We start from the raw sequence: 27,429 nt of genomic DNA, 5'->3' as shown, positions 1-27,429 counted from the left end.
TGCAGGCCAACAGGTGTTGTAGCCCCGCCTGGCCTGGTCTGCTCCCAGTCCCAGCTTTCAGCTCACCAGTGGGAGTAATGGCTCAACAGGGACGCCCTCTGCAGCCCCTCTACTGGGTTGAATGCTCACCTCGCCAACCCCCACGTCTCCTGTGTGCTGGTTGGGCACTGCAGTTCAGTCAGGCATGGCCTGCCTCACATTGGCATTTGCCAGTAGGTGCTACAGCCTGGCCCGCCCTGGCCTAGCCCCAGTTCCAGCTCATGCTGGTAGGAGCCAGAGCCTAGCCCAGCTCAGCCAGCCCCGAGTCTCAGCTCTAATGTGAAATTGCTGGCATTGCAGCCCAACCTGGCTTGACCTGCGCCCCATTCTAGTTCTTGGATCTGCCAGTGGGTGATACGAACTGGCCCAGACCTGAGCAATATGTATGCCAGTGTGTACTGCACCCTGGCCTGATGTGAGCTGCTCCCAGCCTTGGTTCTTGTGCTCACCTGCAGGGACTACAGCCCAACAGAGGAGTTCCCCAAACTCCTCAATCAGATCTCCCAATGCCAGATCTCACATAACCTGTGAGTCCATGGTCCAGCCTTAGTCCACCTCCTGTCCTAACAGGAACAGTGGCCTTTACTGACCAGCTCACACCCATTCTGGTTCTTATTGATGGGTGTTACAGTCCCGCCAAACCTGATCCACACCCAGTCACAGCTCATGGCTCATCGGGGCAGTCAGTGAAAGAGCTGGAGCCAGATGTAGAACCAGGGACTCTGATATGGCAATAAGGGTGTCTTACCTATATCTTCACTGCCAGGCTAAATGTCTGGTCCCCCATACCCACATAATTTGAATGTGTTCCTCAAGGGTTCATATCCATTATGAGGTACTAAGAACTTAACCCACCAATGGCGATTAGGGGTGGGATCTTTGGCAGATAATTAGGATTAGATAAGGTCATCAGCCTAGAGCCTCCATAACTGAATACTCGTGGCTACATAAAAGACAGAGAACAGACGATACAGGCACACAAGTGTCCTCCCTCTCTCTTGCCAGGTGACACACTTTGTCACCTCAAGTGTAGACTGCTGCCAGATACAACCTCTTGTTTTTGAGTTTGCAGAACCTCTTTATAAAGTTCCACAGACTCTGGTATTTCAGAAGAGTACACAACACAGACTAATATAAGCCTGAAGAAAGACCAGTGGGATTTCAAAATGGTCAGGAGAGTTACCCGGCATCAGCAGACTTAGGACAAAGCATCGAAAGGTAAATAGGAATGAGGAAATGGGTGCAAGAGGAGAGAAGGAAAGAGTCAGCGAAGATGCACAGAACAGGTGCACCTTTGTGGAAGACTGCTCACCTCAAGACATTAACGCATCCAGGTGTTGTCACTCAGTGATGAATGAAATTCTCTGCAATGAAGAGTCAAAGACTTGAGGCAGTCAAGTGACTCCAGCCAGAAAGAATCTGACAGAGAAGTTGAGAGTCAAAGAACAGCCCGTCTAACCAGGAGTGGCTTTCTGGGTTGCAGTGTAGGAAGTCACAAGCAATCTTGAAGAACATTGGAGAAAGAAGGGTAATGTGTGCAAAGCCATGGAGATAAGAATGTGTGCGCAGGGAGTGGAATTCTCAGGGCCAAAGAGTGTGGGGTTGAGGCTTGATTTGGTGACCAGTAAAGTTGACATTCACCTAAATGTCAGGTGCTGTTTCAGGAATGGAGATTTTGCAGGAGAATGAATAATCTTCTGAGACTGTTATGTCAAAATCACACAAGTTCACTCAGTGTCAGCAAATAAAAAGGATCAAGGAAAGTTCTAACAAACTATGAACAGACTGAAGAGAGGATGGGTGGGTGGAAAGCCACCCATTTATAGGGAGCACTCAGGAAGGGCTCTCTGAGCAGGTGGTGTTTCAGCTGGGTCTAAAGAATGAGTTGGAGTTGGTAGTGCCCAGATGGGCAGGCAGAACATCTAAGATGGTTCATAGGCCCAGAAGCTGGATGGGTCCAGGGAAGACTGGCCAACGTCTGTTCCACACATCTTCTGGAAGTGGGTGCTGAGGGTCCAAAAACAGGGGAAAGATTTCCCACCAGGAGATACAAAAAACAAGACAAAACAAAAAAAGTCCCAAATTTCAACTTTGTAAACCAACAAAAATAGGAATCCAGATATTTTTTCTGCTTCTTGGCCAGAACATGTGTTCATTTCTGAGTTCAAATATCCCTTTCAACAACTTCTCCTACAGACCAAGGTGGAGGTTCAGCGGCAGACAGCCTCCAGGGTACAGCAGTAAATAGAGTCTAGGTGACGCCAGATGTAACAGTGCTTTTTTTCCGGGGCTTCGCACACAGCAGAAAAGGCCAGGAGATGAGCTCATGAACAGAAAACAGTGATTCCATTAACACAAACGGCAACTCCAAGGTCAAGTGCTTTGAAGGACCTCCAAGTGCCTGATAAAGCTAGGGCCAGCGTTAGTACCCGCGCATGCAAGACAGGGTTAAGAATTCCTCGTCCGTGATGATTTCAACAGCAAGAAACGTTCAAGGTAGAGCACAACCTGTTAACACTGAGCAAAAGTCTTTGCCGGTCACCCAGGACCGGCCAGCGCCTCCACTCGGTGGATTCGTGTTTATGAAGCTGGCCGAGGCCGACGAATCACGTTTCATTCGCCAAGCGCACAGTGTCCAGGGTAGGGAGTTCTGAGTTTGTGGGGGTCTACGATGCACCGCATGTGGGACGGGGGCGGCGGAATGGCAGGTGCGTTTCCTTGAGCCATACATCTGGAGCAGACGCCCCTTAAAAAAGGTCACGACGTGCACCAGACAGCACGGCCCGTGAGGTTGTCCGCCGCCATGCTGGGCCAGGCCTGAGACCCCTTCCTCACAGAAAGCCACCAGGATTCCTCTGAAGACAACGTGAACACCACCACACCCTGTCACACTCCGCCGCCAGCTATCTCCGACCCCACGACAGGCGCGCCAAAACCCACCCTCGCCGGGGAGTTGCACACCCTGTTGCGGCGCATTGTGGGGCGGGTAGTTCAGACTGTCGCGTAGCCACGGACTGAGGGAGCTCGAGAACTACATTTCCCAGCAAGCCTCGAGAGCCGTGCACCTTGTGCGTCAGCTCCCAGACTTCCGGGCGAGCCGAGGGGCGGGACTGCAGCGGCGGAGGCTGGAGTGAGGAGGCGTCGGGATGCAGCGACCCGGGCCCTTCAGCACCCTCTACGGGCGGGTCCTGGCCCCGCTGCCCGGGCGGGCCGGGGGCGCGGCCTCCGGCGGAGGCGGGAACAGCTGGGGCCTCCTGGGCTCCCACGTGCAGCCTCCGGGGCGTGCACAGTCGGGGACCCGCGGCGCCACCGGCAGCGCGAGCTCCAGCGGCCTGGACGCCAAGCACGTCTGCCCGGCCCCCTCCGCGATGTCCAAGGCCGAGGAGGCCAAGAGGCTGGCGGGTCGCGCCGCGGTGGAGAACCACGTCAGGGTGAGCAGGTTGGGGCGCCTGTCAGGGACGCGTTTCGCTCGTGCCGCGCGCTCTTGGGTGCCCGCGGGCATGGCGGGGAGCGCGCGAGGCGGGAGGGAGGGTGTGGCCCTGAGCCGAGCGTGGAAGCGTTTTCCCTGTCCCTTCAAGGCCTGTGGACTGTGGAATTGCTTAGGGTAGAGTGCCATGCACATTGAGCTTTCTAGAAACGCCTCGTCCAGCTAGCTGGAGCCGTTTCCGGAGACTCCTAGTCCCGGCGGAGCCGTTTGTCAAGTGCAGCCTGGCGCTGTCGGGTGTGGGGGAGTGGGTGAACTTGGAGGAACTTGACCGCCAGGCTTCCTGAACAGCTGTCGGGGCTGCCTCTGCTTCTTCCCTTCTCACTGTCGCGGGAAGCTCGACTCTCCAGGTCGGTGCGTGCGGGCCCCGGAGTCTGCTTTTTTGGAGGGAAAGGGAGACGCGAACCCGGGGGCGGGAACCAGCAGCTTTGAAACCTGCTCGCTTTGATAAGGCAGGTTCTCCCTTTGATAGGGCAGGTGCACCCTTTGGGGAGCTGGGGAGATGCTGTCTTTAAGGTAGGGCTGCCAAGGTGTTTACGGGTTCACAGAGGGTTCACACAGGTCGTGGCTCCACTGGTGTGCTAAGTTGTGGGTGTGGCGCTTTCACCCCTTTTAACCCCCCAGTGTGCCGGCACCCCCAGGTTAATGATCTGAATTATAGTGCTTTGTCTGTGGTCAAAAGGAGTATTTCTGCCCCATGGTGGAGTTTGTTTGGCCTTGTTGGTGTTCTCTTTTCTGTTTCTTAGAGCTATCAGGTACCCTGTCTCTCTGTTTCTGTCTTTGGCTCTCTCTTTTAACAGTTTTATTTTATTTGAAAGAGTGAGAGAAAGCTTCCACGTGCTGGTTCGTGCTTCAAAAGGCAGCAACGGATGATGCTGAGCCAGGCTGAAGCCAGGAACCTGGCTGCTTCTGGAGTTCCCACAGGGGTGCAGGGGTCCAAGCACTTAGACCATCTTCCACTGCTTTCCCAGGCGCATTAGCAGGGGACTGGATTGGAGGTGGAGCAGCTGGGCCTCGGTGCAGGTGGTTGGTGGCTTAACTTGCTGTGCCACAATACTGGGCTCCAGAACCCCTTATCTAAGTTGTCCTATTAATGTATTTATGTCAATTTTTTGTTGACATATGTGTTCTGTTTCTTCCTTTTCTCTTCTTTTTTCCCTTTCTTTTCAAATCTGTTTATTTATTTGAAAGAGCTTTATATAGAGACACAGCTCCATTCATTGGTTCATTCGTCAGCTGGCTGCAGTGGTTCACAGGAAGAAGCAGGACTTTCTTCTAGGTCTCCTACATGGATGATCGGAGCCCAAGCACTGGGGCCATCCTTCATTGCTTTTCCCAGGCCATTTGTAGGTGCAGCCAGGGCACAAACTGGTACCCATATGAGATGCTGGCAGCTTTACGCACTGTGCTGCAGGGCCACTGCCCTTCCCTCCACAGCTTTGTTTTGTAGTTGAGTGTGAGTAACAATCTGCAAGTCCTCAGTACAGACTTGAGCCCCAAGACCCAAGATTCAGGCCACATCTTTCCACCACGTTAACAGGTGGTCCTGAGGAGCCCTCTGTTGGCCTTCTGAGAATACTTGTTAAAAATCATGTGGTCTTCAGGGTTTGGTTCAGAGTCCCTTGCCTCTGTGTTCCTCTCTCCCTTCCTCCTCTTAGCTGATAAGCTCTTAGCTGATAGTTGCTCTTATCTTCATTCAGGGCTGGTCCTGGTGGGGCCTATCTGTAAATGTTTATAGACGTGTGTACTGTGGACACAGATATGGGCATTTTAAGTCATTGGTGGCCTTGTGGTTAGAATCTTCTGGGTGAAGGGTTTCCAGTCTCCCTGTGTGTTGGTGTTCCAAGGCTGTTTCCACATCTGGGTGGGTGGAGAACTAGCAGGGTGCTCAGTTAAACCCTCAGTAGAGCCAGCCTCGGTCTGCCTGTTGCTGGAGGCAGAGCTGGCAGGGTGGATGGCCCTCATCTCTTCGCTCTCCTTGGAGCCCAGGAGCCCAGGCTTTGTTTTTTTGACTGGCTTAGCTTGAAGTTGGGGGACAGTAGTTCTAAATGATGAGCGGAAGTTCAGGGTTCCTCTGTTGGGTAGGTGAGTGGTGTTCTGATGGTGGCTGTACGACATGTGGTTTAGCATTGCCCCTTAGAGCAGCTGTCTGCTTTGTGGCCACTTTGCAGGAAGCCTTTGGCCACCTCTGATTTGCCTTGGCTAAGGCACTGGCTCCCGGGCTCGTCATTTGATTCCAAGGTATCAGGGTCACATGGTGGAAGAGCTCGGAGTCTGGCAGGTCCTGGTAATTCCTCCTCCAAAAGCTGGAGGAGGAGCCCTGCTTGGAGCTTATCTGATTCACCCCAGTTCATCTTTGTGTCACCTGCTTGTTGGGCCCCTGTGAGTGACATGGGTGTCCGGCTGAACTTGATCTTGAGGAATCTGGTATTTGAATTGCAGCATAGCTGGAGCTTGCTCTTAGCTTCAAGTATAAAGGTCAGGTTAAGGTTACCTAAGCATGGCTAAGTTAAGACATTTTCTCACGGCTTGCAGTCTTCTGTGTGTTGATAGGTTTAGCCATGTTGTGATGTCCCATTTTCTCGTTTGGAAGCCTTTAGGATTTGCCCAGGAAGCCAAGGGTTTTCACTGCCTTGCCTTCTTTGAGGATATTGCTGCAGGTGGAGTTCTAACCTAAAGCAAGCTCTGCCACAATGGCCAAAGTTTCTTGGTGTTTTTGCTGACTGTGGAAAAGGGGTTTCAAAACTGTCAGGTTAAAAACATGAGACCCACCCACAAACATCTTTAGGGTACAAGTATGTGTTTGTGGGGCCAGTGTGGTGGCTCAACTGACTAAGCCTCCGCCTGCCAGTCCTGGCTGCTCTACTTCCCGTCAGGCTCCCTTGTTGGAACCCTGTACTCATGTGAGAGACCCAGAAGAAGCTCTTGGCTCCTGGCTTTGGATTAGCTCATCTCTGGCTGTTGTGGCCACTTGGGCAGTGAACCAGTGGTTGGAAGATTGTTTTGTCTCTCCTCTGTCTAAATCTGCCTTTCAAAGAAACATAAATGAATGTTTTTTTTTTTTTTAAGTGTGGGTTGTGGCAAAAGTAATCATTTAAAAATCTTTTTTTGTAATTCTCTACCTGTTGCAAATTCTTTCTGATCTTTTCTGATAGTCGGACTTGGGAAAAGACCCACACAGGTGGGACCCAGAGCTGAGTGAGTCTGGGTTCTCCTGTGGCTTTGTCCTGTGGGCTGTGGGGTTTTAACTATGACTCTCAGTTTGTGCTGAGGGACCTCCAAGACATCTCTTCCTCCCACAAAGTTTCGCTTTCAGCTTTCCCCTGCCAAATGAATTATTAATGAATTCTTGGAGCTCTTAAGAACCTTGAAATGTTTTAGCAAATTAAACTTCCTGAAGTTGCATATTCCACGTGAGGTTCGTGTAGGGGGAGAGAATGGTATTGTTGAAAGAGAATTTTTTTTCCCAGTTTGCAAAGCAGGATTTATTTAGGAAAAAAAAAAGGGGGAAAAGGCTCCTGTCATGGTGGCAGGAGGGGGCTCCATGTGCCCAGAGGAAAAAACCCCAGACCTCCTTCCATAGTGGCAGGGGAAGGAAAAAGCCCGAGGCAATGGTGCAGGTGGTGTCTTTTATGCACCATCTCAGGGAAGTTACTGGAAGGACAAAATTGTTCACAGTGGCATCTGGTATGGAATCTAGCCTTGGAAGGGTGGGACTGGCTGACTCCCTCCCGTTCTAGTGACAAGCTGACCTCTCAGGCACCATCTCCTTGCCAGTGGCCCAGGGATGAGATTAGGTGGGTCACTTCTTGCTTCTGTTACAACTCTTTAGATAGTTAATTCCTATGTTAATTCTGCCCCTTTTCCCTCCCTCTAGGGGAGAAGTTGTGCTCTTAGAAAGAACAAATGGAGGAGAAATACGTTTATGTATAAAAAAATAATTTCAAAAGGGACCAAAAATCCTAACTGCCTACTGTCCCGTCTGATGCCTCACGCAGTGGCGCATCCGTGGAGCCCATGTTGTGAGGTAGTGAGTTAAACCACTGTGTTCTCACATGGACACCCGAGATTTAGCTGTTCCACTTTCCCATCCAGCTTCTCTGTGAAGGCACCTGGGAAGGCAGTGAAGTATTGTTGTGCCCAGATTTTGAGATCCCCAGAAATCACCAGGAGTCTGAAGTCGATCCAAGTGCACAAGGAAAGTTTATTCAAGCTCAGCACGTCTGAGTCTGGGATTTTTGGTTGAGAGCAGGCAGCTGGCTGACCCCTTACCAGAGTGTGGCCCCGAACAGCACATTCATGGGTTTTATATTATAGGGGCAGTCCATAATAGCTTGAAAAGGGACAATTCACAATAGCCTGCAAGGTGAGGGGAAATAACCACTCATTCCCTACCTATCTCGGCTGGACAGCCCATGCCTCCAGAAACTAAGGGAAGCACCTGCTTAATTACTTGGAGCCACCTGTGAGATAACCAGACTTGATTCATAAGAATTGGGGCCCATCCGTGCTAAAGGTGACATAGGCTGCTAAAGGTCACATAGGCCATTTGGCTTGCAAGCTCACACAGTTTCTTAGTAGCAATGGGCCTGAACAAATGCTTGGGATTTTGATACTGAGGTTCTTCAGTATGGCCCAAGTTCTTGGGCCCCTGCACTCAAGTGGGAGATCTGGAACAAGCTGCTGGCTTCTGGCTTTGGCCTGGCCCAGCCAAACCACGGATCTGCAGGAGCTAAACTTGCAAACTCATCAGCCATATCAGGACCCCCACAAAGCCCCCCACCACCGCTGTGCTGTGCCAATGAGACCAGAAAGATGGCAGAGGGCAGGGAAAAAGCCTGAGTACTCTGCCGCCCCCTGCTGGCAGCTAGAGGCCATTTATTCCTGCTTGGTTCCACATCCATGGGTGACCAGCTGGGAACTGAGGGACTGGGGAGTTTATGGTTACTTTTAGTGACCTCTGACTCCTTTGGAATTGTCCCAGTTTTACTCTGTGTGAACTTGAACTTCTGTGGAAGAGCTCATCTCTGATGGTGGCAGGTGTAGCCAAGGAAGCCCCACTCTGACGCTGTGGGATGGCCCCTGCCTCCATGCTCAGGATCAGCATCTGCTTTAGGGCAACTGACAGCTTCCCCGGGGTCAGTTCCAGTCTGGACCCCCATTGAAGACACCTGGGGCTGAGGCCCCACTTTAAGGCCATGGTACCGCATGACTTGTGAGTCAGATGGAGCCTGGCATCCTCACCAGCCAAAGCTTGCGTAAGTCACCGTGAGTGGCTGTGCAGTGCAAGTTGAGGCAGAAGGGTAGACAGAACGTGCAGTCACATAGGTTATGGCCTCGGCTGCCAAGTCGCCTCCGTTCTGAGAATTCAGTGAGGGTACAGACATCGGGTGGAGGGGGTCCACCCACAGTGGGCATGGACAGGACAGGTGAGCGGCATATCTGGAGTTTTCCAAGCACTGGACAGAGCTGGGGCTGTGTCAAGGCCAGAGCTTTCTGCTGCATGCCTGCAGCCGTCTTCCACTCTGTGTCTCATCGAGAATTTGTCTTTAAAAAGGTAAAATCACTGGGGCAGGGCCCATAGCTCAGCAGACTAATCCTCCCTTTGTACCCCTGGTAACCCATATGGGTGCTGGTTCTAATCCTGGCAGCCCCACTTCCCACCCAGCTCTCTGCTTGTGGCCTGGGAAAGCAGTCGAGGACGGCCCAAAGCATTGGGATCCTGCATCCATGTGAGAAACTTGGAAGACCTCCTGGCTCCTGGCTTTGGATTAGCACAGCACTGGCCATTGTGGTCACTTGGGGAGTGAATCATTGGACAGAAGATCTTTCTTTCTGTCTCTCTTCCTCTCTCTATGTATCTGATTTTCCAATAAAAATAAATAAATCTTAAAAAAAGTTTTCATTTCTTAGTACTGTCTAACAGCAATTAAATATTAACATAACTTCATAGGTAGTCAATATTAGCATGAATTTACAAGCTCTGTCTCCAGGACCATAATTAATCGCATTTCACAGTTAATTTACATTTTTGTGGAGAACAATTCTGGGCTTTGTTAGCAGTTTTCTATAAGTTACAGTCTGTCTCAGAGGAGCTGTCGAATAGCCTGGTCACAGACAAAGCTGTCCTTATGGGGTTAGGTCATCTAAGCAGGTTCTAACATTCCACTGAAAGGGAATCCAGTAATGTCCTTTGTTCATTTCAAAGTCTTAAAATTTTTTTTCATGGGTGTTGAATTAATCTCCAAAGTGTGGGAAAAAAAATCAGTCTGATTAGGATTGTTGTTAAGTTTGACTTGACTGTAACAGTTGTTTCTGGTACATGCTTAGTAAATAAATAGCTATTACTTCAGGGTTTTGGTTGTTTTAGCTTGAACTTGTAAGAAACCGATCCCAGGAGATGGAGCTGAGAACTCCATTAGTCCTTGATTGTTAGTAGTTGCTGGCATTGGTTTGCTGTGTGTGGCCGGATTGAGTGCCCGTTGGTCCGTCCCTCTTTTTATGATAGGGTAGGTGTTGTGACACTTATTTCTTATCCTTTGTATCCCAGGAAGGCTTCTCCATCTTTTGTTAGAGGTGAAAACTGTTCCCATGGTCCTCCCTGAGCCTCTGTCTCCATCCTGTTCTCAGAGGCAGGCTCCTGCCGGGGGGCGCCAGGTGTCCACTGGACAGACAGGTGCTGAGGCTCAGCAGCTCTCCCCTCTTCTGCCTGTGGGCCTGGGGTGGCCCTGAGGCCTCCTGGGGTGATGCCAACTTGAAGGTGCCTGTGATTAGTTCTCTGCCTGTCTTTTAAGTTAGTCTGATGTGAACAGGCACAGAAGCTTTCTGCCCTGGCACTGTTGTGTTTTTCCTTGGGTCTTCTCCTCTAGGCCTTCCCCTCTGAATACTTGATCTCCCTGGGATTGGCTAGGAATTCTTCTGTGTTTATATGCAGGCCTTTCTGCCAGGCTGCCTTAAGTTGCCATAAAAGATAAGAAATGGGCTCAATCTGTCGGGTAGAATGTAAAGAGGAAGTGATGATATTTGGTGTCAGAAGTGAAGGGAAAGGCTGGCATGGTGACATAGCAGGCTAATCTACAGCCTGCAGTGCCAGAATCCAATCTGGCTTATGGCCCAGTTGTTCTACTTCTTATCTAGCTTCCTGCTTATGGAGTGAGAAGGCAAGTAGAGGATGACCCAAGTCCTTGGGACCCTACACCCATGCTGAAGACCTGGAAGAAGCTCCTGGCTCCCACTTTCAGATCAGCTCAGCTCCAGCTGTTGCAGCCCATCTAGGGAGTGAACCAGCAGATCAATAGACTGCCTTTCAACTGAAAGTTAACACATCTTTTAAAACAAATAAGGTGATGGAAAGGCTGTGTGATGAATTGCTCAGTGATCACTAGGATGGAGTGTAATGCTGAGATGGGTGATGTTTCTATCTTCTAGGGACTGTGCCTAACTTGCACTTGTATTGTGATTGCTGTTTATAATTTTGTACCTTTAGGAAGTGAACTGAAAATTGGGTGTAAAGTATGGCATTAACAAGCCTTGCTTTTTCTTCCCTTATTTTGGCAGAATAACCAAGTGTTGGGAATTGGAAGTGGCTCGACAATTGTGCATGCTGTACAGCGAATAGGTATGTCCTGACCGCCCTCTGGGTGCCTTGTGTGTGGCGATGTGGTTGCAGTAGAGGAATTGGGGCACTGCTTTTGCACTTGACCAGCGTGGCTGTAGTGGTGCAGAGCTGGCTGGTGGGGGGGGCACCTGTCTGAGATCCGTACCATATGTCTGCCTGTCTCTGGAGGGAGGGATTTTTTTTTTAAAGATTTATTCAGTTTATTACAAAGTCAGATACACAAAGAGGAGGAGAGACAGAGAGGAAGATCTTCCGTCCGATGATTCACTCCCCAAGTGAGCCGCAACGGGCCCGGTGTGTGGCGATCCTAAGCTGGGAACCAGGAACCTCTTCCGGGTCTCCCACACGGGTGCAGTGTCCCAAAGCTTTGGGCCGTCCTCTCCTGCTTTCCCAGGCCACAAGCAGAGAGCTGGATGGGAAGTGGGGCTGCTGGGACTAGAACCTGCGCCCACATGGGATCCCGGGGCGTTCAAGGCGAGGACTTTAGCCACTAGGCCACGCTGCTGGGCCCAGAGGGAGGGATTCTTGCACCTCCTCTGTCAGCTATGAGAGATGTTCTAGCTTTGCTCAACTGGAGGGGAAACCCTAGCTTAGCAGAAGGTCCCAGAGGAACCTGTGAGGTCTCAGGCTGCCTCTTCAGCCTGTGAGTTCTTCAGGCAAACAAATGGAGGCCAAAGTGGATTTCCCCATGCATGATCGTGGAGTGGACACGGGGCTGCTGCATTTGGTGTCTGGTGCCTGAAGGTACTCACTGACTTGGGTTGTGTCTGCGCTTAGGAAAGCCTCAGCAGGGATCAGGCCCAGTAGCTGTTCAACAGGTTTTACTGCTCTGCTTTTTATTCCTGGTATAGAAGCCCGGAAGAGAAGTTTGTTGAATACTGATCTCTCTCTTGGGTGCCAAGGGGCAGTGCCCAGAAGGCCGAGTCCAGAGACACTTTGTCGTTAAGGAGATGTTGTGCGCGTGATGGCTTCTGGAAACCTCTGATTGGTCAGGCATGAGCCATGTGTTGTGTACTTTTCTACTTGGGCCAAGTATGTGAAGAATTTTAGGACCAGAAGTGGCTGTGGGTTTTATAATACTGGCACCTAAACCTTCCAGGATGCAGATGCTGATTAGAAAGAAAGACTTGGATTTTTAATGAGTTTTCCTTAAGCTGCTTCCTTTTTTTTTAGTTAAACCATGCTTTACTAAAAGGTACATTTTCAATTATGAATAGACTACTTTTAACCATCCTCCGGGGCCTAGAGATGCAGAGGTAAACTCCTGGGAAAGGCAGTGGAGGATAGCAGTGGAGACCTGGGCTGTCCAGGGTCACAGCCCAGCCCTGCCGCTTCCGACCCTGTGGTTAGCAAGTTGCTCTACCCTCTGTTCCAGTGTCCCTGTCTGTGGAGTGGAGATAGTAACTGTATAGTTGTAATTCCCCTTCTGGGTTGTTAGGACTAAAAGAGGTCATGTATGGAAAATTCTTAGGGTATTGGCAGGCGCAGAGTGATGACGAACACACCTGTGAGTGCTCCCCTCACTGAGCTTTCTCGTGTTCCTATCTTCTGATGTGTGAAGTGTGGCTACTGCTTTTTACCAAGGTCAAGGGCACAGAGTGTGGGAGGCAGAGCTTGTCCTGTCTGCTGGGTTTGAGCGGATATACCAGTGACAAGAAGAGAAGTGAGGAGGCTGAATCATCTCTGATATGCTTTTGTTTCCACAGCTGAAAGAGTGAAACAGGAGAATCTGAGCCTTGTCTGTATTCCCACTTCCTTCCAGGTATGTCTTTCATCCTTTTTTTCTGCTAAGTCCCCCGTCTCTGACGGGGCAGACGTGGCGTGTCAGGGCAGCTCCAGGCCGGAGTCAGCACCGAGGGGTGTATGTTCATTCCTGCGTATTCCAGGGCATCTTGAGGTCCAGCACCGTGAAGCGGATGGATGTGACCCTGTGGTCTGTGTCCTCAAGGATTATCAACCACATGTACAAGTGAGAAAGGAAAGAGGGTGATTGATGTGTTAATCATACAAATACAGTGTTTTGGTTTCATATCTATGGTACTTTCATCCTCAAATGGTAGGAGCTGGTGGAGCCAGATAATTACAGGGGAACGTACAGAAAGTATAGACTTTGGGAAGTAAAAGGGGGAAGAAGTGCTGAGCTGGAGCCATCTCTTGTCCTTCTGCTGGCCACTGTGAGGAGGGCCACGTGTACCATCGAGGTGAAATGATGAGCTAGAGAAGTAGATTGGGTTTACAGGTGGTTTGTGCCCTGAGACTCGATGAACTTAGTTTTGAACAACCCAGACAGTCTTCTTTTCTAGGAAATCCTGAAGCCATTAGTGGTGGAAGGGGGGTGTGGGTTACTCTTCTGAGCCATGTAGGAACCGTGTGGGAACCATGTGGGAACCATGTGGGAGATAGAGGCAAAGTGGACCCTGGAGGTGGGCATCCGAGGTAGACCGGCTAAGCTGTGGAATTAGAATAATGCATACCGTTGAGCTAGAGTAGGTCACTCTAAAGGGGTTGGGGGTGAGGGCATTTTTCTTTCTTTTCAAGTTCTCTGGTTCTTCAATCCATGTGTATGTCCCATGTGTATGTCACAGTACAGGTAAACCAGGTGGTGTGCTGATAACTCTTCCTTGCCTCTCCAATGATGTATTTTCTCTAAAGTTAAGTTAAATCTTGTCTTGCCTTGCATGGCTTAGCTTAGCTTAGTTTAATTTTTCTTCTCTCTTCTCCTGCTGCCTCTACTCTTGTATTCCATTCATGAATTAATCACCAAAGCCTTGCTGCAGCGGGGAGGTCTGTTTTTCTGACACAGCCCTGTCCCATTCCCTCAGTGTCATCACTTGGTGGCGCCTAGTTGGGTGGGTGATTCTTCAGCCTGCTGTGCTGTTGCCTTTGAGTTTCCCTTCACAGTCAGGCATCTTTTTGTTATTGTTAAATATTTATTTATTTGAAAGGCAACATTACAGAGAGAAAGAGCATGAGAGAGTTCTTCCATCTGCTGATTCATTCCCCAGATGATCACACAGCTAGAGCTAGCTCCGGCTGAAACAGGGGTCTAGGAGCTTTATCTGGGTCTCCCCAGTGGGTGCTGAGGGCTCAAACACTTGAGCCATCTTCTGTTGATTTCCAGGCCAATATTAGGGAATTGGGCATCAAGAAGAGCAGCCAGGACTCAAATCTGTACCCATATAGGATGACTTCATTGCAGGTGGCAGCTTAATCCACCATGCCACAATGCTGCCTCTAGGAAATTTCCTTTTTTTTTTTTTTTTTTTTTTTAACTATTTGTCTATTTTTTGGATCTAGCGCAATAGCCTAGTGGCTAAAGTCTTCACCTTGCATGTATTGGGATCCCATATGGGCACCAGTTTTTATTCTAGCTGCTCTACTTCCCATCTAGCTCCCTGCTTGTGGCCTGGGAAAGCAGTTGAGGACAACCCAAAACCTTGGGACCCTGCACCCATGTGGCCAGAAGAAGCTGCTGGCTCCTGGCTTTGGATTAACTCAACCTGTATCTGTTATGGCCACTTACTTGGGGAGTGGATCAGTGGATGGAAGATCTTTTTCTCTCTTTCCTTTTCTCTGTAAATCTGACTTTCCAATAAAAATAAATCTTTAAAAGAGAAAATGATTTATTTATTTTTGGTAGGCAGTTTTACAGAGAGGAGGGAGAGAGAGAGAGAGAGAGACAGAGAGACAGAGAGAGAGATAAAGATATCTTCAATCTGCTGGTTCACTCCCTAAATGGACACAATAGCCATAGCTGAGCTGATCTGATCTGAAGCCACTGGGTGCAGGGTCCCAAGGACTTGAGCCATCCCCTGTTGCTTTCCCAGGCTACAAGCAGGGAGCTGGATGGGAAGTGGAGCATCCTGGACACCAGCTAATGCCCATTTGGGATGCTGGTGCTGCAGTAGAGGACAGTCCCCATTCTGCAACTACGTAAGCAAGCTGGGACTTTTTGCAGGCTGCCACTTTATCCACTATGCCACAATGCTGTTACCTCCCCCCCACCCCCTGAATTTCTCTTTCTTATTTCTGCCATTTTGTCCATCCGTGATCCAGGTTTTGACAGTTTGTTACTGTTTTCTCCTCTGTGAGGTTTATAGTTTTAAGAAAATTCCCTGTGGTGCTGTGCTGGCATCCCGTATGTGCCTGGTTTGAGTACTGGCTACAGCAGTTTCAACCCAGGTTCCTGCCAATGTGCTTGGGAAAGCAGAGGAAGATGGCCAAGTGCTTGGATCCCTGCATCCATGTGCGAGACCCACAAGAGGCTTCTGGCTTTGCCTGCCCTGGCTTCAGTTGTTTGTGGCCATTTGGGGAGTGAACCAGTTTACAGATAGAAGAACCTTCTCTAAATCTTTCAAATAAACAAAATAAATATCTTTTTAAAAAATAGGTTTTTAGAAAGAGCTGAGTGAAGTATAGATGTTCAGGTTGCTGTTTTTAACTGGACGTCTGATCCTGTGCTTGTATGTTATGTTCTCCTAACCTGTGTTATTGTGGTAATTGATAATGACACACCGAGACCGGAAGTACTGGCCAGTTATAGATAATAGGTTGGAACAGTCATTTAGAATTGAGAGCTTTTTTGCAAAGGAAGTTAGAGAGGTGCTGTAGCTGCTGGTTCACTCCCAGAAATGGCTGCAGCAGCTGGGCTGGGCCAGGCTCTGGTGCCTGGACGGGATGCTGGCACTACAGGCAGAGGCTTAGCCTAACCACGGCGTGGCGCTGGGCCCGGCGTCTCCGGCTTAGGACTGTGGCCTAGGTAGCTGGCCTTGACCATTTCCTTTATCCAGTCTTTCCAGAAAGAACAGTGCTTGCCGAGAGCTATGTGGCTGGTTTATTTAACATTAGAATCTAGACCTGAGGAGGAATTTTAAAGGGGTGCCTTTGAAAGAGATTTCCTGGCCTTTGTGTCTCTGTGTTGTAGGCGGTGATGTGGATACAGACCCTCAGGTCAGGTCTGGCTTGAGCTACTATAGCTATAATCACCGCTCTCCCTTTTGGCCACCCTGGAGGCATGTCTCAAGTAAATGGTACTTTTTTCATGAGTAGTCTTGGTCTTTCTTAATCTGGGACTCTAAATTTGCCGAGGTCCTCAGCTATTCTGGAAGTCTTTATATACTCTTGTGGGTGCATAGATTCTTTTTATTTTTTCTTAATCGAATAGGCTGGCAAACACTGCATCGATTTATAGCGATCTTCAGTCTGTTTTCATACTCTTGGATTATTTTAAAAACTTTCCTAGCATTTTGTCTGTTTATTCTTATTGGAATTTTTCATCTAGATTCCTATTGCCAGAAGGTTTAGGAGGCAATAGCATTTAATTTTTAAAGATTTATTTATTGATTTAAGAGGCAGAGCTCCAGAAGAGGGAGAACCAGCTTCCAATCACTGGTTTACTTCCTGAATGGCTGCACTGCTGTAGCTGGGCCGGGAAGCAGCTTTACCCAGGTCTCATGTGAGTGGCAGGAGCCCAGGTGTGTGGGCCATCTTCCGCTGCTTTCTCAGGTGCATTGACAGGGAGCTGCATTGGAAGTGGAGCAGCAGGCTGTCTTACCAATGTCCATGTTGCCCCGGGCAGTGACTTTGCCTGCTATGCCACAGCAGCAGCCCCGAACCAGCAGTTTCATCATGGGACTAACTCTCTTATCTCTTAGTGGGCCAGATCAGAACTCAGTGTTTGCTTATATCCAGAAATTCTGAGAATCCGTGCCATGTGCTGACAGCACGTGATTGTGGGTGTGTTCTGTTCTCCGCAGGCCCGGCAGCTCATCCTGCAGTATGGCTTGACCCTCAGTGACCTGGATCGGCACCCAGAGGTGAGAGCCAGCAGGCTGCTGTGGCTTTCTCTGTTTTCATGGCTGTCCCTTATGCCTGGTTCAGTTTATCTTGTTAGTCTGGGGAAGAATTTAGTCGGTTATAGTAACTTCTGTCCTGAAGTTGAGTATTAACCCTGCCAGAGATGCCAAGTGGGGAGGTGATCCCTGTGGTTTAGCTCTAAGGGCTCAGGATGAGTGCAGTAGAGAGGAGCTGGACAGGGCTGGGCTGGCTGAAATCGGCTTTCTAGGATCCTTTACCAGAGGTAAAGCCAGCCTGGAGTTTAACACTGAAGTGGGGATGAGCAGGTAAGGAGTAATCATCCGAGGCAGCCATGGACAGCTGAAAACAGGTTCAAGTTAAGTTTTGTGGTGAGGACTGTTGAACACAGGGCAGGCCGGAGGAGGCGGAAGTTGACGAGGGTTGGCGGTGTCACACATCACCCCGGCCAGCGCTGTCTGAGATACTCTATACCAGGTATTATACTAGGCACTGCACCTGTTTAAGCTACTTAATCTTCAGGAGTCTTGATGGTGGGTGCCATAATGATTTCATTTCACAGATGTGGAAAAGACAGGGAGAGGATTAGTCATTTGCCTAAGGTCATGATTTTTTTTTTAAGATTTATTTTAAAATTTTTATTGGAAAGTCAGATATACAGAGAGAAGGGAAGACAGAGAGATCTTCTGTTCATTGGTTCACCCTCCAAGTGACTGCAACAGCCGGAGCTGAGCCGATCTAAATCCAGGAGCCCAGAGTTTCTTCAGGGTCCTCCACGCGGTGCAGGGTCCCAAGGCTTTGGGCCGTCCTTTACACTCTTTCCCAGGTCACAAGCAGGGAGCTGGACAGGAAGTGGGGCTGTGGGGGTTAGCACCAACACCCATATGGGATCCCGGCACATGCAAGGTGAGGACTTTAGCCACTAGGCTACCACGCTATGCCCTGCTGCTTCTTTTTAATTAAGGAACTTATTTATTTGAAAGGCAGAGCAACAGAGACAGCATGAGTGAGTTTCAGCATCAGTTGGTTCACTCCCCAGATGGCAAGTATGAGCCAAGCCAAGCACAGGAGCCAGGAATTCCATCCTAGTTTTCCACATGGGAAGCAAGGCAGGGATCCAAGTACTTGGGCTGTCTTTTGCTGCCTTCCTAGTTGACCTCAGCTTCTTGGCTGGCTAAGTGTTAGCAACCAGGGCTGCTGAGGGCTTCATGAGGTGCTGCGTGGTAGGGTTAGCACAGAGACTCCTCCGAGGCTCTCACAGGTTTCGTGTCTCTCTTGTGCCTCCACACAGATTGACCTCGCCATCGATGGTGCCGATGAAGTGGATGCTGATCTCAACCTCATCAAGGGGGGTGGGTGAGTATCGTGGTGACTTTCTTTCTAAAGGGTGTATACTTGTTAGCCCTTGCCAAAGCAAAATACAAGATAAACAAATTACTGCTGTGATGGATGGGAGGCTGCTTTCCATCAGGATGTCAATGGCGAGAGCTGGAATGACATGTCTGGTCATTAGCAGTGATCTGGTGGCTGGAAGCCTGGGCCTATTCAGTGAGATGAATCATTTTAATGGTTCCTCTGTATGTCTGTGTCTGCTTTCTCAGACTTTATAAACAGCGTGTTACTGGGCTGGATGTGGGGTCACTGTGTGGCCTTGGCTTTGAAGGTCCTCTACTCTCTGGGCAGTTAGGGAATCTGTTCATTTATTTAGAAAATATTGCTAGTTCTGAAGTGATACCCTTGGGTCAGGAAATGGTACATTGAAAAAACTCAAGCCCTGGTTCTTACAATCAAGCAATAATTGGTGCAAACCTCCCCATATTGTCTCTAAGATTTTCATGTTAGTTGGTCCTTCTGATGGCAGACTAGAGGTAATTTAGCTGGTCAGCAGTGATGGCACCCAGGGCTTGTTCCATTTCCTCATCCTGTCAGGTGAAATCTGCCAGATTGAGTGGATTTGGGGTTTCTGTATCTGATACAGTTCTTGGGTGCTTATTGCTGTACTCCTTCTCTCCTTCCCCAGAGGCTGCCTGACCCAGGAGAAGATCGTGGCAGGCTATGCCAGTCACTTCATCGTGATTGCTGATTTCAGGTACGGTGCCCAAGGTTTTAAACTGCCCACTGGGAAGGCAGAACACACCCCCTTTTATGGGGGAAAGTTGGAAAGAAATGATGGATTCTTTGACGTTCTGAGGCTGATATCTAGGACCAAGGACGTAGGCTCCGTGTCCGTGCTGTGATGTCACTGACTGGTCACAGCGCTCTTGGGCTGAGCCAGGATCGCCGGCACTGTTTCCCGTGTCCATCAGAAGGGAAGGAAACAGCTTGTCGTCCCGTTAGCAGAGTGTGTTCTTGCGTGGCACTCATCAGCTCACCCCAGGGAGCCTCAGGGCAGCAGGGCACGCTCTGCCCACAGGCAGTGACTCAGCCTGCCCTTTCTCCTCCAGGGTGTGCCACACGTGATCCGTGTTGCAGGCCGTCTTTAAACAGGCTCCTAGAGTCTCCTGTGAGGAGTCTGAGAGAAGGCAGTTGTGTGTCTGTGTGTGTAAATGCATGTATGTGTGTATGTGCATGCAAATGTGTATATACAGGACAGGTTTAGGAAATTTTATAGTGATCATACAAAGAACATGAATAACAAAGACGTGCTTCCCCACAAGCCAGCTATGTTGGATTCTAACGTTTTTATCACCTGTAACACTGCAGCCTATGCATGTGAGGGCCTGTGTATATTGGCCCCATCACTTTCCTTGTCCTCCCATCATCTCATTAGCCCCGTTCATGCATTTGGTGTTTGAACCACTAAGTTCATTTACTTTTATGCTGCTTCTTGACTCTCGGCAGGAAAGACTCAAAGAATCTCGGGGATCAGTGGCAAAAGGGAATCCCCATCGAGGTCATCCCCATGGCCTACGTCCCAGTGAGCCGAGCAGTGACCCGGAAGTTTGGGGGCGAGGTTCAACTTCGAATGGCCGTCCACAAGGCAGTAAGTGGCCAGCGAGGTTTCTGGAGGGCACTCCAGTCCCAGTGTTGCCTTCCGCTCTGGTCCAGTTAGGTCCTCTATGCCTAGAGCAGGCTGCTGGCTTTCTGCTTACTTCAACCCAGTTAATGTGTTTATTTTTAGGGAGTTGACTTTATATATTTGTGTATGTAATCACAAATAGATAAGACCATACCCGATACGGTGTACTCTCCTGTATTTTTTTTTAAAGATTTTTTTTTTTTTATTACAAAGTCAGATATACAGAGAGGAGGAGAGACAGAGAGGAAGATCTTCCATCCGATGATTCACTCCCCAAGTGAGCCGCAACGGCCAGTGCTATGCCGATCCGAAGCTGGGAACCAGGAACCTCCTCCGGGTCTCCCCCATGCGTGCAGGGTCCCACTGCTCTGGGCCGTCCTCAACTGCATTCCCAGGCCACAAGCAGGGAGCTGGATGGAAAGTGGAGCTGCCGGGATTAGAGCCGGTGCCCATACGGGATCCCAGTGCGTTCAAGGTGAGGACTTTAACTGCTAGACCACTGCGCCGGGCCCTCCTGTATTAAATGAGGACATGAGTGTTTCTATCCCTTGGAATCTTATATTTATTTATTTAGACAGGCGGAGTGACATGAGGTAGGGAGACAAGATCTCCATCCACTGGTTCATTCCTCAAATGACCGCCCCAATGGAGCGGGTCTAGGCCAAAGCCAGCAGCCTGGAAGTCCATCTCTGGTTTTTCCGTGTGGATGTTGGAGGCTCAAGTAGGTGGACCACCTTTGCCACTTTCCTAAACACATTAGCACAGAGCTGGGCATAAGCAGAGCAGCCGGGGCTTGAACCAGCACTTGTGTGTGGGTCGCTGGCATTACAAGGCTTGCCCAGCTGAGTCACAGCACTCACCACATGCTTGATTTTTCCTCCTCTTCCTCATTCCGTGCTTAAGTGTGACAAGATACGGAATTTTTGGAGGAGCATACGTACTGCTCCTTAGGAGAATACTCCAGACACTTTCGTCCAAATATTTGTCTTTGGTTTCCAAAGTGGGCCAATTGCAAAAAAGCTTTTTTTCGCACACATAAATAAGCCAAAAAAATAATTCAACCTAACTGTAGTTATATTCTCTGCATAGTATATTTATTTGCTAAATAAAATGTTTACAAAATATGAAGACAGAAAGGCGGTCTGTGACTATACCCTGGTACCTTCGTAGTTTAGTGTGTTTGCTTCTCCGTGCTTTTGTGATTTGAGAGTGGTCCTAGCCGAGGTGGGCTGCACAGGCTCGACGGGTGTGTGTGGTCTCTTCGTAGCAGAAGGGCCAGGGGCAGGTGGTGGGGTTGTCTCTTGTAGGTGGGTTACTCCAGGCAATAGCTGCAGCTCCCTGCCTTCATGGAGTTCTCCCTCTCTCTGTGTAAAGTTAACTGATTTCAAAGACAAAGAGACTAGAGTTTTCTCCTGACTATTGGTTTACTCCCCAAGTGCCTACAAAAGCTAGGGATGAGTCAGACTGAAGCCAGGAGCCAAGAACTTAGTCTGAATCTCAGATACCTGGGTTCCTGGGCACCCAAGGACTGGGGCCATCACTTCTGCTGTCTTCCCTGGGTGTGCATTAATAAGAATCTCAAATGGGGCAGAATTAGAACCTGAATCCAGGTGCCCTGCTGTGGGATTTGGGTGTCCCAAGCAGTGGTCTAGCCACCACTGCCCTGAGTTCCTGCTGGTCTGCAGGGAATCCTCTAGGATCTTCATCTTTGTGTTGTCTGTCAGCGTTTGTCTTCCTGCATTCTGCCTCTGCTATTCCGGTATCCAGAGGTACAGAGGAATTTGAGATCAATGAACTGAACCTACCCCTGCCTGTCTGAGCTCAGACGCTGCTGCTCCTGTCATGTAATGTCAGTGATCTGTCCTGTGGTAATTTTTCACCATAATAGCAGGAGTTGTTGAGCCAAGAGTTGTTGAGCCCTTGGTTATCCTAGGCAATGTTTATGTATTTGCCCTGATGACGTATCATGTGTTTGAGTTTTGTAGTACACAAGCTTGAAGCTCACAGGAGTTAATGGCTCCTCTCCAGTTTTTACCTGTGTGGCATTAAAACGCACACCCCGAGTCCCACTCACTCCAAAGCTCCTGCTCAGTACTCCTTCCCAGCACGCCTTCTAGAAGGTGTAAGGTGTGAGTACCAGCCAGAGTGGGTTAACTAAGATTCTTGCCTTTGGTTATCATTTCTGCTTTCTTGTACTTCTTCCTGTCTGTATCTACATCTTTTGTCACTGTGGAAAATTGTCTTCTAGGGTCCTGTGGTGACGGATAATGGGAATTTTATCCTGGACTGGAAGTTTGACCGGGTTCATCAATGGAGTGAAGTGAACAAGGCCATCAAAATGATCCCAGGTAGTGTGAGTAGCATCCCCTGGGCGTGCGGTCCCGTGCCCTTCATCTGTCTCTCCAGCCTGACTGCGGGAGGCATGAGGGACATGGGCTTTGAACAACTTGGTTGCAAGGAAGAACTCGACTTTCTTCTTACCATATTCGGGGTTTCTGGCTTGGCTTCCTGCATCTTTGCTCCCCGGGAATCATTGGTGCCAACACAGCAGCTTTGGGAGAAAGCAGTGAATCTGCTCCCGGATGAGATAGAGTGGGCTGAATTCTGCCAGCGGGATTCCAGGAGTCTGTAGTACAGAGCTGCTTCTTTCGGAGAGGGTGAGGGAGTTCTAAGATGTCGAGGTTTCTGGAATAGATTAGGCCTGTGTCTTAGTGTAACATAATCTAGACAGTGCTGAGTGCCTGAAACGGTTTAATTTGTGTCCACATTGATGAGGTCGCAATGGAGGAAGACGCAGGCTGAGGAAGATTACTCAGTAACCTTGGCTGCAGCCCCAGGATGGCAGTCCTGTGTTGGCTGCCATACCTTGAACTTTAATCCTCACGTGGTGTCAGGAGCTGGGCTAGGGAGAGGTAGTGTGACCATGTGTGGGTCCAGGGAGAGCTCCGATCAGCTTGTGCCTGGGAGGGGTGCAGGAGCAGCAGGGGTGGCCGGGGAAAGCGCAAAGATGGGCCTCAGTGACTACAGCGGGAGTTGAACACTCTCGTGGAGGGTTAAAAGGAGCCGAGAAATGAGAGGCAGCAGTCTAGCCTGGAGTTTCCCATGTTATGGAGACAGACAAGGCCAACCCAGCACGAAAAGCCGAGCTGGTGGCTGAGAGTGCGGTCTGCAGCAGGCTGCCCATGGAAGGAGCCTGGCTGCTCATGCTGTGGCACTGGGCACAAGTTCTGTGCTTCACATTGTTGCTTTGTGAAAGGGGCTGCTGCTTGAACCTATCTCAAGGTTGTGGAGCGGATTGGTGTATTTATGGATGAATAGATCCCTGGAAAGGACACCATGTCTTCACCGTTTGCTAGGTACGTAGGTGCTCAGTTATCCATGATAGCTGGGAATGGAAACGGTGTGTGACTGCGTGCCCTGAATTAAAGAATTGATTCTTCCAACTCTATGTCATCTCAACGTTCTACAATCTTTTATAAGATTTATGGAGACAGAGATAGTTCAACTCATGAGCTATATTCATTGTCTTGCCTAATGCTGCTTTCTTAATGGAAGAGTAAGGAGCCATGACGATGGGAAGGAGAGAACACATAGGCTGCTGTTAGTGAAATAGGGAGCTGCCTGTGATGGTAATGCAGGCAGTCATAGGGGACTGGGTGGGCAATGGTGCCTCTGTGTCATGGTTCTTCTGTAAGGTAATTTCTTGCATCGTCCACCAGGGGGCGCCCGTGCACTGCTCAGGCTTTGGGTTGGTGAGGGGATGAGCAGTCCCTTTGCCAGAGGACTTTTCCTTCTGTTTGCTTTCCATCTCAGCCTGGAGAAGCTGCATCCAGAGAAGCTCAGGGTTTTATTAGGAACCCAGAGTTAGGAAAACGAAACAAGAGGTTCACAGTTAAGCAGATAAAGCCCAGCGTGGCTTTGGGTTCTTCCCTCCCTGTTCATCTTAGCATCCTGTGCCCTTCCACTGTATTTTATCTGAAGGGAGGGCAGCACTCATTACCAGCAACTCTGTCATTAGAAGATGCCCACTAGTCTGTGCTCGTTTGCCCATCTGTCCTTCCTTCTTCTTTCTCTCGTTCTTTAAAGATTTATTTATTTCTTTGAAAGGCAGAGTTACAGAGGGGAACATAGATACCGAGACCTTCGCTCTGCTGGTTTACTCCTCGTAAGGCCGTGATGGCCGTAGCTGGGCTGTTCCGAGGCTGGAAGTCAGGAGCGTCTTCCAGGTCTCGCACGTGGGTGCAGGGACCTAAGCCTTTGGGCCATCCTCTGCTGCCTTCCCAGGTGCATTAGCAGGGAGCTGGATGGGAAGTGGAGCAGTCAGGGCACAAACTGGCATGCATGTGGAGTGCTGGCACCATAGGCAGCAGCTTTACCCACCCCACCACAGCACCGCCTTCACTGCTCATTCTTTAAGGCCTGTCTGGACTGATCCGCCTTTCTTGGATCATGATGTTTGAGGAGGAGGGTCTTCCGGGCTGCTTTGCTCGTCCCTGGGAAATCCTGGCTGGAGAGACAGTTTGGTATCAGAACTTCTGTGTTTTGTTGGTGCCTCACTATTTTATTTTGTTTTGGAAATGATGTAGTTCATGTGAGTAAACCGTGACAAGTCCCTTCCCCTATTTCCTAGCCAACTAGGAGGCAGCCATTGTTACCAGAGCATTCTATGGCTTTCTTAAAAAATGCTGTTTATTTATGTGTATGTGTTTGTTTGTATTTTCATTTTACTTGAAAGAGAATGTAAAGCATGGGGTAGGGGAAGAGAGACAGAAATCTCGCATCTGCTGGTGGAAGATTTTTCTCCCCGCATGCTCACGTGGCTGGGGCTGGGCTTGGTAACCCCCCAGGAGGTAAGAAGTTAATTGAATCTCCCGTCATGAGTGACCTGCGCAGGTGCTTGAGCCATCACCACCGCCGCTCTGTGTTAGGACTAAGGCTTCCGACTCTGTTAGAAGGACTCTGTTAGAAGGGCCCAGTCCCTGCAGTGTGGCTGCTCCCTCGGGTGCTCTGCCGTGGCCCCTACCCTGCTCCTTTTTCACAAGTGACAGTGCATTTTAATACGTGTCTGTTCTGGCTTTTTCTGGCTTGGAGATGATGACATATTGACTCACCAAAGAGCTTCCTTAATCTTTCCTTTTTTTCAGTAAAAAAATAGCTGTATTATTCATTTAATGACAGTGTAGTTGAGCACGTCACTGGATCGCCTGTAATGGACATTTCTGCGTCAGTGCTTCGATGGACGGGAATGCACACACTGACGGTGTATGACAAGCAGAGTGCTCAGAAGCCAAGCCAACACCGCCGAGTGGAATCAGAGAAGCCTGCTTATCCTTGGAGCCAGGCATCCCCTTCCAGCGAAGCACACTGGATGGTCCAGCTGTCCTTGGCATCCCTGGGCGTTGGGTCCAGGCCTCCCTGTGGGTACCAGCATCAGAGGACGTGCTAGTTCCTTATGAGACGCAGGGCACATTGCCTGTGCGTGTCTTCCTTGTATGTGAACTCATCATGGGTTACTTAGAATTCCTGATGTGATTTAAATGCTGTGCAAGTCACTGCTGTGTGCCAGTGCTTAGGAAACAGTGACAGAGGGTCTGTGTGTGTTCAGTACAGAGAAGGTTTTACTTTTCCGAAATAGCTCTGACCAGTGCTTGGTGACTGAGTGTGAGATGCAGAGAGCTCACTGCTGTCTGTGTGCATTGCTGAAAAGATTTATTTTATTTTTATTGGAAAATCAAATATACAGAGAGGAGGAGAGACAGAAAGGAAGATCTTCCATTCTCAATGGCTGGAGCTGAGCTGATCCGAAGCCAGGAGCCTTATTCCGGGTCTCCCACATGGGTGCAGGATCCCAAAGCCCTGGGCCATCCTTGACTGCTTTCCCAGGCACCAGGCATGGAGCTAGATGGGAAGCAGGGCTGCTGGGATTAGAATCCGCACCCACATGGGATTCCAGTGTGTGCAAGGCAAGGACTTTAGCAGTTAGGCCACTGTGCCGCCGCCCCCACCCTCCCCCCACTTTTTCTTTTGAGATCTATGTGTTTGACAGAGGAATATCTCCCATCTGCTTGCTGTTTCATTCCCCAAATGCTTCCAGATGACCAGGGCTGTGCCAGGCTGAAGCCAGGAGCCAGGAGCCAGGAACTCCACCTGGGCCTTGCACGTACTTGGGCTGTTTTCTGCTGCCCTCCCAGTCACATTAGCAGGGAGCTGGATTGGAAGTGGAACAACTAGCACACAAACCAGTGCTCTGATGTGGGATGCTAGCAGTGGCAAGCAGCAGTGTAGCACACTGGATAGCTGCTTTTGTGACATACCCGTTCAGGTCTTTGGCCCATTTTTTCATTGGGTGTTGGCCTTTTTAAATGCTTTGAGGAGTTGTTCATGTATTTCAGTGTGGTTCCTTTGTCAGGTATGCGTTGCTGTCTCTTCCTGCTCTGTGAAGAAGTCCTTCTATGCCTGTTGTGCTGTTGAAAATAGCTGGGAGTGGTTACAGACAGTCTGTTTAGAAATCGGCCTGTCCTCTGCTGTGTTGGAAACATGGAGAAGTCCTTCCCAGAAGCACTTGGAAATGACCCATTCCGGCAAAGGGAACGGCATTAAGCAGTGGCCCCACGGTGGGACAGAGCTTGGCCTGTTTGGGTACAGAGAGAAAGCCAAGACAGGAGGGGAGGAGGCAGCCCTTGCTGGCCCGGTGCGGTGGCCTCTGGCGCCCCCAGGATCTGCCCGCCCCCTTGCCTTGGGAGCTGGAACCTAACGCTGCTTTCCGTGCTTTGTCCCTCAGGCGTGGTGGACACGGGCCTGTTCATCAACATGGCCGAGCGAGTGTACTTCGGGATGCAGGACGGCTCTGTGAACGTGAGGGAGAAGCCCAGCTGTTGATGTGTCCACCTTGGTCTGCAGCCCCCAGCCAGGGGGACGTGGCCGTCCGGGGGCCTTTGCCTTAATGTGTCTGTGGGGGTGAGGGGGAGCTCAATCCAGTCTTCTGCAGTATTGTTATTAATGTCTTTTTAAACAGAAATTTAAAGATTATATATATATTTTTACTATTAAGATATTCAATTTTTTTTATAAAGTAGAACTTGATTTCAGGTTTTATATGAAACATTTACCAAAAAAAGAAAAATAAAAAGGGCAAGATGGGGAGATGATCTTTAAAATCTTCGACTTGAACCTGCTGAGGCGGCTTCTGAATATTGGTTTGCTGAGAAAGGAGGTGAAGCTTTCCTCGAAGCTGGTGAAGGCCAGCCAGCAGCGGCTCCGATGCCTTCCAGGGAGCCTGTTTCCTTTCCTGCCACTCTCTGTTGTATTTTCAGTTGGGTCTCATTGGAATCACGCACAATTTAGTTACCTCTGATCGAGTATACAAAAGTCTGCTGAACGGAGTGGTGTGACCTACAGCGACTTGGAGTGTGACCTGTCAGGGGGCAAATGTGGCACTTTTGCTAAGGTCAGGGG

At 49.6% G+C, this 27,429-nt stretch overlaps 1 protein-coding gene across 1 annotated transcript; it reads left to right on the top strand.

The window, feature by feature from the left end:
* The first annotated feature begins 3,133 nt into the window (after positions 1-3,133).
* Positions 3,134-27,214, top strand: RPIA (ribose 5-phosphate isomerase A). Its single transcript, XM_058667643.1, has 9 exons — positions 3,134-3,470; positions 11,081-11,141; positions 12,848-12,903; positions 16,898-16,957; positions 18,247-18,311; positions 18,976-19,044; positions 19,797-19,938; positions 22,223-22,322; positions 26,756-27,214. Exons 1-9 carry the CDS (start codon positions 3,186-3,188, stop codon positions 26,851-26,853), a joined length of 936 nt encoding a protein of 311 aa, XP_058523626.1. The 5' UTR covers positions 3,134-3,185; the 3' UTR covers positions 26,854-27,214.
* The last annotated feature ends 215 nt before the right edge of the window (positions 27,215-27,429 follow it).

This window comes from Ochotona princeps, chromosome 8 (assembly GCF_030435755.1).
Source record: "Ochotona princeps isolate mOchPri1 chromosome 8, mOchPri1.hap1, whole genome shotgun sequence".
NCBI classification, from domain to species: domain Eukaryota; kingdom Metazoa; phylum Chordata; class Mammalia; order Lagomorpha; family Ochotonidae; genus Ochotona; species Ochotona princeps.
This window is presented reverse-complemented; position numbering and strand designations above follow the sequence as displayed.